Source organism: Coturnix japonica, chromosome 3, assembly GCF_054131305.1.
Source record: "Coturnix japonica strain WE chromosome 3, WE-NBRP24, whole genome shotgun sequence".
NCBI lineage: Eukaryota > Metazoa > Chordata > Aves > Galliformes > Phasianidae > Coturnix > Coturnix japonica.
In genome coordinates this window covers 3,205,612-3,223,114 of record NC_140665.1, presented here as the reverse complement: position 1 = coordinate 3,223,114, position 17,503 = coordinate 3,205,612, and the positions used below count along the sequence as shown (strand labels likewise).

Here is a 17,503-nt window from a genome sequence, read left to right as displayed (position 1 = left end):
GGATCAAGTTTCAAATCCTATAGATATTCTATGACATGATGCTTTATAAATAAGCCCAGAGTGTGAATCTCCACAGTTAGCATCGGCATCACATTGATTTGGATTCATCCATAAGAGCTGGAGTTTCCAGCTTCCCCTGCGGTCACTGCAAAAAGATAACGAGGAGTATCTCCAGTGGAAGAACAGCAAGGAAGGAAAGTTTGCAATCAGTGTTTTTCATTCATTGGGGAAAAGCTTCATTTCTTCTCTCTTCTTGAGATAAAATGACAAGAGAGTCTATCAAACACTGAGCTTAATTATGCACTTGTTTTGATATACCAAGTGATATAAGCACCACTTGAGCTGAAGTGAGTTTTCATCTGGAGGGTGATGCTTCCCAACAAACATCAACAAATCCTGAAGAGCCAGATCTCCCACACAAGCTTAAACCTAAACCAAAAACCCCTTCATCCCTGCATTGCCAATGATACTTTCAAGTATTTATACTTAGTAGCTTTTCGGTGTATTACCCTGATTTCATTTAACAGCTACAGTAGTGTTATGAGAACAACTTAATTAAGGATTAGCTTACTGATGTCTGCTGACATTTTATATTCCAGTTAGTAAATCCCCACAGAAGTCCTTCCTTTTTGCTTAGAGTTCATTTGGAGCTTTTAAGCCTTCTCTTGATTTTGTTTGTTTAAGGATATTTGGTTTTTGGTCAAAATGGTTTTATTTTTTCACTCCTCTTTTGATTTGGAATTGGACAGACAACAACTTAGCACTGATGTGGTGTATGAGATGCACCTGTGTTGGCAAGACAGTATAAATATATACAGTATAAAGTAGCTTCCTGCAGCTAAGTGTCTGAAGACTGCAGCAAGCATTCTCAAGCACATACATTAAGCCAAGCAAGTCCTTGTCTCCTGGGACAAAAGGCTCCGACTGCCTTCAAAGCCACAACCAAATCAGTACTGATCTTCAGCACCAACAATGCTTTCAAGCTGTAATGCCAAAGCAGATACCAGCCTATTGCTGTCCTGTTGATGTTGACAAATAGATTTTATCTAGAAGAGATGAATGGAAATGTTATTAACAAAAATTACCCAATCTTGCTTCCTTACTGCTATAAACTAGGTCCTTTTTTTTCCTGGTTATACTGTTGAGTCCTGCTACCTACATAACTAAAAGATGCAAATGAAGTGCAACAGACTACATGTAGCCATTTTGTGATCAAGCATCTTTTAATATTTCTATTGATAAACATTGTAAGCAAGACCAGAGCGAACAGTATATATATGGAGCCTATCTACCAATAGACTTGAGTCACTGAATGACCATTTCAAGGAGAACTACTGGCATTTTAATTTCCTTCTCAGCCGAACCATTGGATGTTGAAGTGATGGACAGATCGGGACGTATTCCAACAGTGCCAAATTCTAATCAAAACTGAAATTGTGCGTTAGTAGCCAAGGCATAGGCAAACAATTATGCAATTATTCTGTATCATACACAGAAAGCAACTAGTATTGAACAGATAAAGTTTGGTCAACAAACTAATTTTACTTAATGAATAATCTTTCTGCTAATATCCAGTAGAGGCCCAGTAATACCAGTAAGCATATGAACTTCAAAATGCACAATAGCCACAGACAGTTGACTTGAATACACTAACAGTGGTTGGTTGCACACTTAGAGACGACTTTTAGATTCTTCCACTCTCAAATGGCTTTGCATTTCTGGATCATCTAGTCATGCACTGGATAGGAATTCCACAGCTGTCTCCTTCTCTTCAGTTAACTCCTTAGCAGTCAGATCCATCTTCTCACGAGAAAAGTCATTAATAGGAAGCCCCTCAACAAACTTCCAGGTCTTGTCCTGTATGAAAACGAAACAAAAACACTCCCATGTGAGAGCAAGCTTCACTCAGTTTGCACTAAGGGTCTCTTTCACTACAGTGAAAGCACTACAGAGAACTAAATGTCACCCTCATTTAAAACTTTGCTCGCTTAAACTCATGTACATCAAGTCAGTACCTGGGTAAGATTACAAGTTATTCACAGCTACATGAAAAATCCTGCTTTCCTGCTGTTTTATAATATGATCTGAAGTCATAAAGAAGCGGTCTTACTCTTGATTCTATCATAAACCTTGTTTCTGACCACATCGGTTGTGTTTGACCTTTAAAACCAGATCAGGTAGAAGTGAACTTTGCTCTTTTTTTGCTTCATATGACCATTGAATAGCTGCTCATGTCAGACCACTTTTCTATCAGTATTTCTTTGACAGCTACTTCCAAAAGAGTGAATAACGGTCCCTTCTGTGAAAGACTGCTAACACTACCAGTCACGGCACTTTTACACTGAAAGCAATGTTGTTTTATAGGACAGTTTAGCAAGGTCTTGCAGAACTGGCTTAGATTTACATCCAGGCTAGTTACCTTGATCACAACAGGGAATGAATATAGCAAGTCTTCAGGAACACCGTAAGAATTGCCATCAGAAATGACTCCCATGGAAACAAATTCTCCCTGAAAACAAGAGTCAAGGACAGACATATTTTTTACCGGTAGAAGAAAGCAAAACTTTACCTTCCAATATACTGCATCATGTATGACATGCACTGTACCAGAAAAGAGAGACTGTTCCCTCTCTCAACACACACACTCAAGGTCAGTGGCACTGGCATGTAATCAAACCATCAGGCAAACGAACACTTATTGAAGAGCAACACCTTACCGCTGGAGTGCCAAACCAGATGTCCCTCACGTGATCACAGATAGCTTTGGCAGCTGACATCGCGCTGGACAGCTTCCTAGCCTTAATAACAGCTGCTCCACGTTGCTGAACAGTCTGCAAATAAAACATACTAAATTATGGAGCAGAAAAAAAATATCACAATTTGGCCTAAATGTTGCTAATAAATTCCATACGGAAAAGTCCAACTTACAAACATTCATTTAATTGGTCATTATACTATTCGATCCGTAAATAATCATTGTATACAGAGCAAGAAATACAATCAGAGTTTTGCCAAGACAAGAACACAATGTCATATTTCAAAGGCTTGCTTGTTCCTTTACATGTAAGTTGCTCCGAAAGCAACATCACCCAATTATTTCCATGGAAACCACAACCGATACAAAAAGCACAGTAATGCTGTTTGGTAGAGCAAATTCTCAGCTGCAAAACAGTTTTTCAACACAGTCACCGCCATCAGCTGCGCAATTTTGTCAGGGATGAACAAGAGCCTGCATACTGCAGATGTAAAACCCTGCACCAGCAGAGGTGACCCACTGATGCACAGCTGCAATGACTGCATTGTTGGTAGGAAAACGTGGCCCACAACAGTCCATCTTCTATTGGACTGAACAGATGGAAGTCAGAAGGCACCAACTCCAGACTAAATGACAGGCGTGCCAGGACAGTCCGGCCAAGTATAAACCTTTCGCTTTATACTGCAGTTAAGTAGACCGTGTTCTCAATTTTGTTTTACTGACTTCATTTATTAATACTCTGGATTAAAACATTCGGTTTTCTATATTTTTCAGATTACTTTTGAGAAATGCTGCCGATGAGGCCATAGATTGAGATTTGGGAGAAGAGGGTGATCACACTGTGCTGAAGATTGCTAAGCTGATTTTTCCTACTTCACCTATGAAACCACCAGTTAACTGGTGCTTGTGTGGCAGATGAGCTGCAACAAAACTATGACCAAAACTTTGTATTGAATCATTTGAATACTCCAAGTGGCTTTTTCTAGTAGTGTTTACATAAGTACCACAATGCCTTAAAGAGCAAATAACTGACTGAGAACAAGTATCTGCGGATGATTTATTCTCGCTAAATGGATAAATTCTGAGATAGGGATAGCTGCTCCAGACAGTCAGTTACACGGTTTCATGCGAAGCTGGAAGAAATTGTAAATACAGAATGATAATTAAAAGTCAAGATCTTACCAGGATAAAGTCTCCCTTCAGCCAGCTGTCATCTTTTATAGCTTCATAAACTCCAACTTCCTTTCCTTTCAGATTCACCTTTGCATGGTTAACATCTGGATACTGAGTGGAGGAGTGGTTGCCCCAGATGATGACATTCTTCACATCATTAGAAGTCACACCAAGTTTCAGAGCAATCTAATTGAAAATTAAACATGCCCTTTGAATTAGCTTCGGCTTCTCAATTCACAAACTTCTTTGCACACCTCTTGTTGTATTTAGCAGAGACCACAGAAAGCATTCTGCATAAACAGGTTCTTTTTACCTGAGATTTAGCTCTGTTGTGATCCAAGCGAGTCAAGCAGCTGAAGTTTTCCTTTGGTATCGATGGGGCTGACTTTGATGCAATCAAACAGTTAGTATTTGCTGGATTCCCAACTACCACCACCTAAAAAGAAAAGAGGAGAAGAGGAATTATGGCATGATGAAGCAGCAAAATGTATGCAGTTAAAAACACAGCTCCTTCCAATGTCATGTGAAAATACTGTATAAATGGAATGGCTTTGCCTTTGACAAAACTAACTCTTGGTTGTCTCCAACAATACTAAGCTATCATCACCTTAAAAACTATTCCGAGACTGGCTGTCACTGCTTTATGTAATTGCTTTATAATTAAGAAAGCCAGGGGAGTTGCTTATCTCAATATTCATAGGCAGTTAGAAGTGAAATATTGCTGAAAGTCAGATCAATTTATTACTATGGGAAATCTGTTTTTTTATTCATCTTTCATCTACTAATATGCCTCAAATTATTAACGTCTAGCTCTACATAATCTCAATCACATAAGCTAATCTACAAACCTTCCTCTATATTTCCCCTACTGAAAATGAGTTCAGTAAATTTTCCATTACTCTGCAACAGTTACACTGATAGTTTTTATTCCAACTGTATAAAGAAGCAAACAAGTCTTTAGAAGCAGTAGGAAGTTCATCAGGAGAGGAAGTAGACATTAAAAAGTCAGTTACAAAGCACAGTTGGAGTCTGGTCTAAGATTAAGAGCAGTAGGAGAGCAGCCACATGATCCCATTAACTGCGCTGAAACAATCTGAGAGAGAACAATTAAAAGCTTCCACTGCTCCAAAGACCAAGATGCAAACAACTGAAATAAGCTGATCTTTTGTGCAACTGTAATTCCATATTGATACTGAAGTTAGGGTCATTATGTTAAAGCCACTGATGAAGTAGACAGCTGCACACAGATAAAAGAGCTCTCCCACAGAAGAGAGATAACAAAGATTTTTCTTTTCAATATTTTAAGTATTGCTGGTGTTTATGGAATATTGCAATAGAATGTTAAGACTTACCTTTTTCACTGAATGAATTAAGGACTAAAACCATCTACCAATTTAACACACCATATCTCATCAAGCTCTCACAGCGTTATAGCCTCCAGGACTTAAGAAACAAAATGCCTGCACTGAATAGGTTCCTACTTGCACAGAATCATACCACAATGTATGCAGATCTCTAAATGAGTTGAATTTTTACAAGTCAGTTTCAATATTCACCTTGACAGTCTTTTTGGCATATTTGTCCAAAGCTGCGCCCTGAGACTTGAAAATTTTCACATTTGCTTTGAGCAAATCCTTCCTCTCCATGCCTTCTCTCCTCGGCATGGAGCCAACCAGAATTGCTATGTCAAGGTCTTTGAATGCAACTTCTTCCTTGTCTGTCGGAATGACCTCTAAAAAAGGGGAAGGAAAAGACAAAAATCTAAGTTTTATAGCAAAATATTAATGCATATATACATACATACATATATATCATCTGATACGAAACCAGCAGCACCTTTATGTTCCAAAAAATTCAAGCAAAACCATTTGGCATTAAATCCAAAGATTAAATATTTGTTATTCAACGGTTTCTATGTGCAAATACTTATTTAAAACTTCAGCTATAAATTCTGAGTACAGGAGAAAGATGCATCAGAAGATATCTTCTGTTTATACATACATATACATATTCATGCATATATATATATATATATACACATGTGCATGCATAAATATGCATAAATTGCTCTTCTCTTTTACAAAAAAGAAGTCAATAATTTACAGTGCCAAATACAAGTGAAGATTTCCACTGCCTCCAAAAATTCAAACTGAATAGGGGTTGATCAGTACAGGAGCTAGAAGCTACGTGCTTTTCACCTAAGTACTGTAATAATCACAGTGGCATATACTGGTTCCCCGTCTTGTGCCTGTTTAGAATAGAATTCTAAACCCAGCAGCTGTGTTAGAACACCATACAGGTACAAGAAAAATGCCTTTTGGCCACCTCTCAGCAGCGGCAGGGCACAGTCTTGCAGCTCCATCACGACGCCTTCCAAGACAGCCATCATAGGGGTGATATCCAGCAGCACAAGTACAAGAGGCTGCAAAGAAAGAAACAGTTTACTCTGAATTGGTCACAGACTAATCTGCTTTGAAAATTAATTTGTTTTGTTATCTACTAGAAATGTATCTTGTGTAAGGAATACCAACTTAAAACTCACAAAGGGCTGAAAGCCTTTATCATAACCAAGTACTGAAAGCTTGTGTAACAGAGCAGGACTCTCAAGGAATAAATCACTTGTATAGTGGTCAAACATTAATTCCGGCATTAGTTTATTCATTTCTGCACAGCAAAGACAAAGGACAGTTCAGTTAACACTCACCTGATCTTTGCCAAAGACATCTCCCTTGGCGATGCTGTAGAGCAGGGAGTAAGCAATCTGCCCGGCAGCTCCTGTCACCAGGACTCTGATGGGTTCACCCTGGAAGAAAGTGGGGGAGACTGAGCTACAGCCACACAGTGCAGGTTCACAGCAGCGCACAGTGTTATACAGTGTTACACTGTAACTGACAAAAAGAAAACACAACACAAACACCACAAGGCTTACTCTGTAGCAAAAGTCCATTCTGTTAATCAGAACCAGGACACAGGGAGCTCCAAAAGGACGTTAATACTGAAAAGGCAAAACATGCCAAAGGCTATTCATAATCCAATATTCTTTACGCCTGCTTTTTGTATCATTCTTTTTCCCCTAGAGGCAACAGGGGGAAAACTGCTTAAACAGGAACAAGTAGGCTTGGACCAGTCTGCTGGAATTCTACACTCACTTATTAAATCACTTAAAAGATTATCATTTCAGTTATGGACAAAACACAACATTTGATTATGTCAGAAGTAATTGAATTGCATACAGAACTCCAGTACAAAGCACTGCTTGCAGACCAAAGGCAGCTGTTTTGCTCAGCACTGAAGAGGTTGCAGCTGAAATACAGATCCAGCTTTGGGAGCCTGAGTTTAAAGAGTGATGCTGAAAGCAAGACAGGATCCAGGCAAGCATGACATGACATGACCAAATGCAGCCCTGCGCACACGTCCTGTAAGATGAGGGTGAGGAAGCTGGGCATAGTCTGGAAAGGTAGAGAATGGAGGGTGCTCCAACAGCAGCCTGCTAATGCTTCAAGGAGAGCTACAAAAATATTGCTGCTGAACACTTAATAGATGGTAATAGATGGTGGAATGGGAGACCATTCTGGAGCAAAGCTTGGGAGGTTGAGCATGGGTGTTAGGAAGAGAATGCCTCAATGCCTCAATGGAACCAGGTACCCAGAGAGTTTGTGCACTTGATATTTTAAGATTTTTAAGATCCAGATAAAAGAACAAAACGAAACAGAAAAAACAACAACATGCATGACCTCACACTAAAGGAGCAGAAGACTTTCTATTCGGCTGGATCAGTTGATGTTCAGACTCAAGAGCAACAGAGAGGTCAGACCAGATGGTCTTTCCAACCAACATTCCTGCCATGACACACTGGAACTGGTTGCCCAAGGAGGCTGTGGATGCCCCATCCCTGCAGGCATTCAAGGTCAGGCTGGATGTGGCTCTGGGCAGCCTGGTCTGATGGTTGGTGACCCTGCACATAGCAGGGGGGTTGGAACTGGATGATCATTGTGGTCCTTTTCAGCCCAGGCCATTCTATGATTCTATGAGTCAATGATTATGATTTGAGTGTAAATCTGCCACAGTCACCAGCCAAGCACAGGTGCATTAAGCTAATATGAGATGATCATAAAAATTAGGCTACCTAGGAGCTGTCCCATTCCACATTGCACTGGATAAAATGAGAGCACAAGTGATAAAAGTTAATCTATTGAATAAATGGAGTTAGAATTCTGTGTGATTTTGCCTTTATTTTTCATTAAATATTTAGTTAATTAGCTGCCAGTTATGGTGTTGAGCTGCACTGCGTTCGTTTGAACCCATCTTATTGTGAGTCTCACCCTGCAAACCTCATGAAAACTAATGAGGAACAAGAAGGAGAGGAGCCAATCAATTCTTCCCACATTAAATCTCAAAGCTAGATCCAGTGTGCTGCTTTGGAAGCTACAAATGTACTGCGATGTCTGAATAATGATAGGCTGTGCAGACTCAGAAGCATATCAGGTTTAAGAACCAACTTTGGTGTGTTTTGAAGGAGAATCTACTTTTTATTTAGGAAATGGAACAGTGAATGCTGTTTTAAGGCTGCTAATCTTAGCAGTTTGGAAAGTAAGTACTGGAAAATGACTGCACTGCAAAAACTTGGCCTGGTAAAATCCCATATTGGGAGCATATGAAAAGCCATCCTGTAAGGGATATGTAATGGAGCTGTCAGCTCATGGCCTGAACTGATGATTGAGCACCTGAAGGGCTATGGCTGGCCCAGGAAACACAGGTGCAAATAATTTCCCTGTGACTAGAAGGGGGCTGGATGCAGATACAGCCCTGGGCTCATTTGAGGGCTGGCCTCAAGGGAGAGAAGGCATCCTGGATGAAGGCTGCTTAGTGAGGAGTATTCTACAACTGGAGCCCCTCATCACCAACTGGGTGAGTTAACCTTTTTTTTCCTGTACATGACTACTGCTATTCCCCATAATACTTTGTCTGGTATTGTAAATAACTTGTCAGAAGCAGATTTGCTGCTTTGCAGGACAATTAGTGTGCTGCTCCAGAACTTATCGCTATAATAAGAGGATGCATTTCCTTTGAGCTTCATGGTAGCTTGGCTTAATTATGAGTTTGGTGCTGCAGAACTTTTGCTGTAATAGAGGATTTTAAGAAATCGGGCTCACAAGTTGCTAAGGAGAAAGATCCTATCTAAAGTTGTGTCACAGAAGGGAGATGAACTTCTTAGACTGTATGTATATCTTAGACTGTGTATTTCCCATGTTGGTGTGATCCAAACAAAAAACTCCAATGTATTCAGCCTAGCAACAAGATAGGAAAGGATCAGAAGATTGAAAGAAACCAAGAAGTAGGTTAATTTCTATTTTGGAACTAAAATAGACCTTACACTTACCCTTGCTAAAAAAAGCTCTCAGTCTGACTCATCTCCACCCTCTCAAAAAATGTTTCCTGCCATCCCTCTGTTTTCCACTCTCCATTTTGGCCTGGAAGAAACACAGCAGCTAACACACAGTAAGGAGCTTACTCCTTGCTCACTGCCTACTTAGTTCTCCCTCTCCAAGCTTACTTACTGTCTACTTAGTTCTCTAAGCCATCACTATATTATACTCAACCTAAAGCTTCCCACCTACCATCAGCAACTGAGTCTCTTCTCTTTGACTCTACAATCTCTGGATCAAGATTCTCACCTTGATTTCAAAAGCTGGATCAACACGCTGAATCTATTGTGCTTCTTACAAAGGCAGAATGTGTTTAACTCTTCCTAGCAAGCTTATACCACATCATTTACATGCACTGTTATCCTTGAGCAGCTGAGGAAGGAAGTTTGGAGAAGCACGTAGCACTCAAGCTAACAGTGTTCCTGCAGTGAAGGAGCTGTAGGTGCACGCATGTTTGTATTTAGGCACTTTAATCCATGACTGCATGAGCCAAGAGCTTCAACGAGAATACTGGCATGCTTTGGTAAGTGCAGGGGTGACCTTTAATCACTCTCAGGTACATTTGAACTAGGGAAAAAAATGGAATGAGTAACTGAGCACTTGATTCCAAAGCCTTTTCTACTCTGCATACATCAGATATGTGGTTAAAAACCTTTAAGAAACAAAGGGCAGTAAAGCTAATGAAAAGAACAAAATGGAACTGGGAATGCTGTGACCTCTGTTTGTCCTCATTCAACACACATGTTGGATTGCCACCCCCTCAGATTTTCAGCAATTAAAAGCAAATGTTCTGATATCAAATAAGGAAATGATGGGTTTAATGCCTTCAGCCCCAGCTGGGACTCAAGAACTTGGTGTCTAAATTACTTTTGTGGTTACTGCTGGTATCAGCAGACTTAAAATATCAGTGCTGTGAATGATAATAGCACTACATGGCAAAACAGATCAGGAAGTTACGAAGTTTAGTTAAAGAGTGATGTTAACCCATTATCTACCAGATGTAGGAATAAGAAAAATCTGTTGTCTGCTTACACAAGTGATGACCTTTGGATTACTAATTAAAGTTATAAAAGACCAGAATAAGCATTATTGCAGCTAAACTCGGCTGTTTGCCAAGTTGCCATCTTTGTTATTCTTGACCAACCAAGCAATCCCACCATGCCTGAGAATACTTAGTAGACAGCCTAACTAGATGCAGTGCCCTCAGAAGCTTGGAGCCTATGAATTAAGGCCAGGCTGGATGTGGCTCTGGGCAGCCTGGTCTGCTGGTTGGTGACCCTGCACACAGTAGGGGGTTGAAACTGGCTGATCATTGTGGTCCTTTTCAACCTAAGCCATTCTGTGATCCTATGAAACCCTCCCCTTGCTCCTCCAAAGGAACAGGGAGGCACTGACAGCAGATGTATCTGGGAACGTGGCAGACAGCATCAGCAGGAGGGGCAGAACTCCAAGGGGATTCTTTCCTTCAGCAGTGACCTTCAGGCTGGTGCCCCTGTTAACTTTTTCCATGTCATCCAGCTAACTGCAGTTGCATCAATAGACACAAGATTCTGTTTCAGAAGTTTAATGCTAATAGCAAATACATAGACAGAATGCTGGGGGGGGGGGATTGTAAGCAATGATGTTCCAATGAGTCTGAGCATTCAAGTACAGCTTTAAAGCAGCAGATCCATGGCAAGCAGTTTGGAAAGCTCACATGCGAAATGAAGTGCTCTGTTTTGTGGTGGCTCTTGAGAGTCCACGTCTCGAATAGAAACGAGAGTTGAGAAGCAGAATTGATGAGGTTTGGGGTGTTTTTTTTTTTTTTTTTTTTTTTTTTGAAAAGCGTTGGAAAAAGTCATTTTTGGGGCACAGAAACACTTTTAATGCATATAGAAAAGTACTGGAAGTAAAGATTTGAGTAGCAGAGCGCGGAGGCCGCCTGTTACAGAGACAAGCGAGGGGTGCGAGCGGTGACCCCAACGACCTGGCCGCCCTTATAGCGAGCAGAGGTGCCGCCCCGCCCCGGCCCTGCGCCGTTTCTCCCTCAGGTCTCAGGCAGAGCCGCACGACGGGCCTGGACCCCAGCAAGGTCACCCCGCTGCCCCAGCGCCTTTATACGGCCCCAGGTACGGCGGGAAGGGCTCCGCCGCCATTTCGAGATCGCCTCCGACCGACGGAGCCCCGAGCACCGGCCCCTCCCCAGCCACCTCCCGCAGCCCCGAGCGTTGAACGGTACCGACCATGGCTGGGAGCGGCGGGCCGAGCTGCTGCCTCGAGGTCACCTCTACGGCTCGACTGCAACCGCCGCCGGCGTAGCGCTGAGGTACCGTGCAGGGGGCGGGGCGCGGCGCGGCGCGCAGCTGCATGGGAACTGTAGTTGCGAGTCACCCCGCCATGCGTTGTTGAGGGGGGCGGCCGAACTACAAGTCCCAGAGTGCCTCGGGGCACGCACGCTATTGGCGCCGTTGTCCGGCCGATTCATTGAACGCGTTCGCCTATAGAGCCGCCAGGGGGCGGTGAGCGGCTCTGCGATCTGCGCATGCGCTCCTGGAAGGCGGTTAGGCCTGGTGTTTTGCTTGCGCATGCGTTGAGCTCGAGAGCCGCGGGCCGTGCGCATGCGCGCCAGGGGAGCAGGCAGCAGCGGCTGGAGGGGAAGGAAGGACGGGACATCGCGCGTGGCTGCTGCGCGTGCGCAGGTAGCGGCGCTTCGGCCCCCGCCATGCCGCCCTGTGCTGCGGCCTTTGGGCGCTGCTCGGCACGCTGCTCGGGCCCGCCATCCCCGTCCTGCTCTCTGTGCTGCTGACACGCTACTCTGGTTGTGCCAGAACTCAGAGCCGGCCTGTGCTGTTGTGGGGCTGAGCTCTGTCAGCCCGAGCCTGCAGCCAGCTGCTGCCATAGCCACAGCAGGGTTGTTTCCTTCCTCAGGCCGGGACGAGGTTCTCACAGAACAAACCCTGTAATTGCACTCAGCCTGTAGGCTCACGTGCCCTGACATCTTTCAGCAGGATTAGTTGTTAATCCTGTTTTAGCCCCTTACAGGTGATTGTTTTAACACCTTGGGCAGCACGTAGACTGACTTATATTAGTCCTCAGAAATCAGTTACTCCTTTGGGGCAGTGATGTTAAGCGTAAACGTGAGCACACAGCACACAACGTGTTTGCAGTGTTTGCAGCCTTGTTGCTAATCGTCCTCATGCCACAATTCCAGGCTTCCCGTGCTTTGATCGAGACCGACCCTCTGACAGCTCTTGAAGTAGCTCCTGAAGCACTGAAAACAGCAGTCTCAGGGTTGAACAGGTATCGTTGTGCTGAGTTTGTTTTCAGTCTCATACTGCTCAATGCTGATCTGTACTGCTTAACAGCCATACACTCGTGCTGTGAATGCACATTGGACCTAAGTTTTAGGTCTCGGGTTCAATTTCAAAGCTAAATAGCCATGAATGAAAGCAGAGTCTGCCTTGTTGTGAGAGGTGCCTCATCAGTGCCAGGAAGCATGATGTCCAGACAGACCGTTCCAGAATATCCTTTACACCAGTAACTCTGACCTTTTTTGCATCCATGCATCATACAGACTTAATGAAGGTTATTTAAGATCTGTGTTTACCCAGGAGCTGATGTGGGCCCGCGTGAGATGATTTTCACTAAGCATTATCAGTTGTCTTGGAGTTGATTGCATATCGGTTTTCAGTGAAATCAATATAAGCGTGTTATAAACTGATTTGTCTGCCAGCATAGCAGGTTATATTGGTTAAATGTATTTCAGTTAAGCTAGTTGCTGTTTCTTCTGTAGGTAAAGCTCTGTTTTCATTCTCCATCCTTTTCTGCCCAAGCTTGTGCTCCTTGGTTTACTGCTGGAGATAACATACCTAATATTGAAACTGATCTGTAATGAGTGTTTGTCAGTTTGTTTTAAATATGCTCCTGGTGTAATTAGTGACAGATAGAATAACACTGTTTTAAGTCTGCCCTGCCTTTTGTGATGTTTTAACTGAAGACAGCATTGAGGTTTTTCAAGTCAGCAAAACTTCATAACTCTGCAGTTCTTTTTTTTATTGGCTTAAATGGTGTTTCTCTTTGTTAGAGTATTTTTTGTCTTCCAAGCAAAATGTAACTGTACGAAACTAAACAAGGGAAATGAGAGATGCTTTCTTTTCTCCATCTCTTTTTTTTACATCTCTTTTCTGATGTTTATTAGCTTTTAAAATATATCTTCTGCTTCTGAGTGGAAACTCTTCTGGTGTTCTTGGCAGCATGTGCTGGTCCTCAGTTGTATTCCTCATGCTGTTAAATCATGTCACTGTCTTCAGATAGCTGGTGCTGCAGGGATCTATGAACAACATGCACTGTTTGAGTTTCTGCATTCTCAATCTGTGCTCTCTTTTGTCCTCAAGACGTGTGCTGTATTTGTTATATTTGCTGACATATTTGCTTTCACGCCTTCTCAGAGTAACAGAGAAATTCTTTCTAAATTTAATGCTGTTTTTCTTGTCAATTTTTTTTTCACAGTCTTCAGATTTCCTTGTGGGATTTTTCTTTATTGTCTCAGAATATTCTTGCTGCTTTTACATCTCCTGTTGCCATTATTTCCGAGACAGTGAGATGTTGGTGTCATTTTCTAACATTCTTTAGTGCACCTCACGTGTTTTATTAGTGTATGTCTTTTGTGTAGGGCTGTAAGCCAAAGAGCTGCAGAAGTGGAAACAAATTAAGTGCAAAAGAAGTAATGAACCTTCAGTGTGCAATGCAGATCAGGCATTCAGCTAGTTGTTGAAATGCAATTTACAGATGTTGCACTCAGTAGAAACAAGTAACATAGAAATTGTTGTAATTAAACAACACAATTAATACTCAAGCTGTTTTGATCTCTGTCTTGTGATGATTAAGTATTACTTTTCAAGGCATCTAGTAGTTCAATAGCCTACTCTACCAGAATAATTCCCGTTTTCTGTTGTTGAGGGGTTTTTTTCTCCTAAATTCTAAGTTAAAATGAATGATTCTCTTAATAGTTGGCAGTGTTCTGTAACTATACTTTGGATCAGCTTTTCTTCACTGCTATCTATAGAAATTGCTGAATTATTTTTGGTAAGATTTTACACCCAATTTCCAATGATTTGTGGAGGTAATACAGTTTTTCTAACGCTTGCTTACAGAAAATGTATCTAAAGCAAAAGTAATTCTTGAAATATTTAAGAACTTGTAAAAAAAAAAAAAAAAATTAACTATCTAATTGCTGTTTTCAATCCCAGAAACACCAGTAGAAACCAAATGCATTTGGAAGTCTATCCCAGGGAAGAGATCGAGAGGACCAGAAGTCAGTTTATAAGATGACAGGAAATCTGCAGGAGTTTAAAACAGGATAAAGCTGTAGATATAAGCAAGAACAATAAGAATCGCAGTGTAGAAAATAAAGGTAGATAAGAAGATAATGTACTGATGTTTTCATACTGGACTTTTTATATTCCCCACTCTAATGGCCAGATCTAAATTTTTTTTACTATCCACTTCTAAACTTCTGTTATGTGGTTCTGCATAGGATGGGTGCTAATTGTTATGAAGAAACTTGTGTATCTAGACCCTCTGCTAATAACCCTGATTGTTATTATCATTATTATTAATTGTTTTGCTGTAGTTCAGAAAATGTTCTTAAGTAGAACTTTTGCTTTCTGTCTATGGAATTGGTTTCAGAGATATGGCTTCATTTTTATTTCTTAATAGCTCAGGTATGTTTTTATGTAATTAGAGGTAATTGATCATTCATTAATTGAATTTAGAAAGCCCCTACTATTTTAGTAGGTGGATGGGATGCCATATATCAATGTGACTACTATGAAGAGACAAGTGATGCATAGCACACTTGTAAGAGCTATCAGTCATCTTCATGAACTACCAATAAATCAAATCTGAATTAAAAATATGACCAGATTGCTCGTTTTTTGTTGGTCGTTTCTATGTTAATGGTAGAAACACCTGTCACTCGTTTGGCAAAGATCACTCCAACTGTGTAAGCCTCCTTGGTGGTCTCTGTGTAGTTAGATCTGGAGCTTGGGGTGCAGCTCAGGTATATTTGCTCTTGCAGGGCTTCCTCACTGACTTGGGGCTGCATTAGTACAGAGACTTGGTAATAACTACTCTGTTGTAGCTTAAAGCTGAGAAACCGTGAGAATTCTGTTGTCATCTGCTATCTGTGATCCATTTCCAGTGGATTTTCTGCTCTCCGTTCTTCCAAGTACAGAGTCCATGTGAAAGAAAAATAATAGCACACATGTGCAAAGACTTTAGTATCTTAGCTGTACATTCGGTAAAGTTGAATTTCTGAATTGTTTTGAATAGGAGAACTCTCTTCCTGGTGTATGAGTAAGTCTTAGTTTCACTCCTCTAATAGAAATTGGTATTTTTCTTCATCAAACAGGAACTTTTACACCCATACAGCAGTGTGGGTTTTCTACTCATTCAAGCCAGCACATGGAAGAGGTTGTTTGTTGTCAGGCTTCGTAATTTACTTAAAATATTTCAGGTTGATTTACACTATCACTTTTTACTTGTTTTTGTATTTACACAGGAGTAACTAGTCAATGGCTTCCACTAAGTGGATTGTGTTTCTCTTAAGAATTAAATTATTATCTACAATATCAATATAAATACCCAAGGAGTGAAAACCTTGGTTTACAATATAGAGTTTTTAAAGTTTTGGGGTGTTTTTTTAATCAATTCCTTACAGTAGGGGAAGTCTATGAAGATGTGGAGGAAGTATTTCATATGAAGTCGTGGTAGTTGTACTTTCTGAAGCAGCGTTCTGGGCCATTTTGAGAGGAATTGAAAGGATTGACATAGAGGGGTAACCAAAGAGCGAGTCAGTGTGTGCCTGGTAGGAATAAGGGATTTGTGGCTCTCGAACAAATCAGGAGCATCCTGTGCTTGTAATCTGGACACAAATGATGGAAAAGAAAGCAGCTGCATCCCTGAGTGAAGGAAGTTTCCCTGTGAAGTAATTAAGCAGAGGGAACTGTGATTTTGGTTAGGGTGTGGTTTTTTTTTGTTTGTTTGTTTGATTTGTTTTTTTTCCTACTTTGTTTCTACAGTGTTCTAGCTGTGCTTCACTTTTTTTAAGGTTTAATTTGCAGTCTGCCTTTAGTTCTTGAGTGGCTATGGTGGTTCACTAATGTATGGGTGCTGAAGAAGTTGGATCTTAACTAAACTAAATCCTTTTGACGTGGAGTTCTAGTAGAAAGATGCTACTCTTCCAGTATATACTCTTAATATAGGCAAACCCATGTATATTCATTTCATCGCAGGTAATTCCATTTATTTACAGTAATAGGCCAGATAATGATTTTCAAGTTGCATTCTGTCTCATTTGAAATAATATAAAAGTATTGCTATGAAATGGCCTCTACCTTTTATAGCTGTCTGACATTCAGGGTCTACTCTCAATGTATTAGTCAAGGGAAGGAGAAATGCACTACAGTTAAATTATGGGTTTGAATCTGCAGGTGGTGCTTGAATTCATGGTTGAAGACTGTAGAAATTAATTTTGCTAAAGCAAGAAACAACAGGACATTGAGCTACTATGGCAGCTTTAGATGTATGCTTCAAAAATTTGTTGCTGCTTGGCATTATTCAGTAATCTTTAACTCAAATTGCAGGAAATATTTGAAATTCCATTCTAACAATATCCAACAGAGAATATTAAAGAAGCATTAAATTTCAAATGCCTGAGGGAAAGTTCTCTTGCAACACCGTGGGCATTTGGATCTCAATAGTGCATGCAGTATTATAGTCTAATATTATGCTTTACTTGCTCTAAAATGAAAGCCCAATTTTAATTCTATCTCCAAAAACTAGGCATACTGCAGTGAAAAATAATTCATTTGAATGTTGGGTTGTGTTTTTTTTTATACATTGCAACTAACATTAAAGCTTCCTCATATGAAACTGCCATGATGGCTTTTTGTCGTCTCTTTCATTAAACCTTCCAATATACTCTCAAAGACTTGATCCTAGAGCTTCCGTTGCTAATTGATGAGTTGTAAGACCCCAAAGTTACCACAGAGGTTGTTTTCTTTTCACTGTATGCATTTTTCCTTTTCTCTTAAGACAAATATTTAGTATTTTATATTGCTTTGGTAAATACATAAAATTCTAATTACACTTTTATGTTTTTTTGTTT

The 17,503-nt window shown here is 40.9% G+C and overlaps 2 protein-coding genes across 10 annotated transcripts in view; one reads left to right on the top strand and one right to left on the bottom strand.

Moving 5' to 3' along the window:
• Nucleotides 1-1,204: 1,204 nt before the first annotated feature.
• On the bottom strand, nucleotides 1,205-11,871 carry MDH1 (malate dehydrogenase 1). The gene is made up of 9 exons (XM_015856585.2): nucleotides 11,577-11,871; nucleotides 6,633-6,731; nucleotides 6,254-6,350; nucleotides 5,485-5,660; nucleotides 4,242-4,364; nucleotides 3,938-4,114; nucleotides 2,718-2,831; nucleotides 2,420-2,509; nucleotides 1,205-1,857 (listed from the first exon to the last, which is right to left on the bottom strand). The coding sequence occupies exons 1-9, from the start codon at nucleotides 11,700-11,702 to the stop codon at nucleotides 1,732-1,734; spliced, it is 1,128 nt and encodes a 375-aa protein (XP_015712071.1). The 5' UTR covers nucleotides 11,703-11,871; the 3' UTR covers nucleotides 1,205-1,731.
• The window catches only part of WDPCP (WD repeat containing planar cell polarity effector), a 128,910-nt gene continuing 123,278 nt past the window's right edge, over nucleotides 11,872-17,503 (top strand). For 6 of the 9 annotated variants that reach the window (XR_014944326.1, XM_015856574.3, XM_015856576.3 and 3 more), the window contains exons 1-2: nucleotides 11,896-12,032; nucleotides 12,545-12,633. Coding sequence is in view for 6 of the 9 variants with exons in the window: in XM_015856574.3 (XP_015712060.1) it covers nucleotides 11,952-12,032; nucleotides 12,545-12,633 (170 nt within the window). In the remaining 3 variants the exon portion in view is untranslated. Of the gene's footprint in view, nucleotides 12,376-12,544; nucleotides 12,634-17,503 lie in introns of all 9 variants that reach the window. The other 3 variants (XM_015856583.3, XM_085542369.1, XM_085542370.1) reach the window with 3 other exon arrangements.

What these genes read in the sequence shown, in the direction of transcription:
- MDH1 (XM_015856585.2), bottom strand. Translation starts at nt 11,702, where the DNA reads ATGCAGCTGCGCGCCGCGCCGCGCCCCGCCCCCTGCACGGTACCTCAG. An exon ending in ATGCCAAAAAGACTGTCAAG is followed by an intron (nt 4,365 to 5,484) that starts GTGAATATTGAA and finishes TTTTCTTTTTAG; the next exon opens with GTGGTGGTAGTTGGGAATCC. An exon ending in CATTCCCTGTTGTGATCAAG is followed by an intron (nt 1,858 to 2,419) that starts GTAACTAGCCTG and finishes GTTTTCATACAG; the next exon opens with GACAAGACCTGGAAGTTTGT.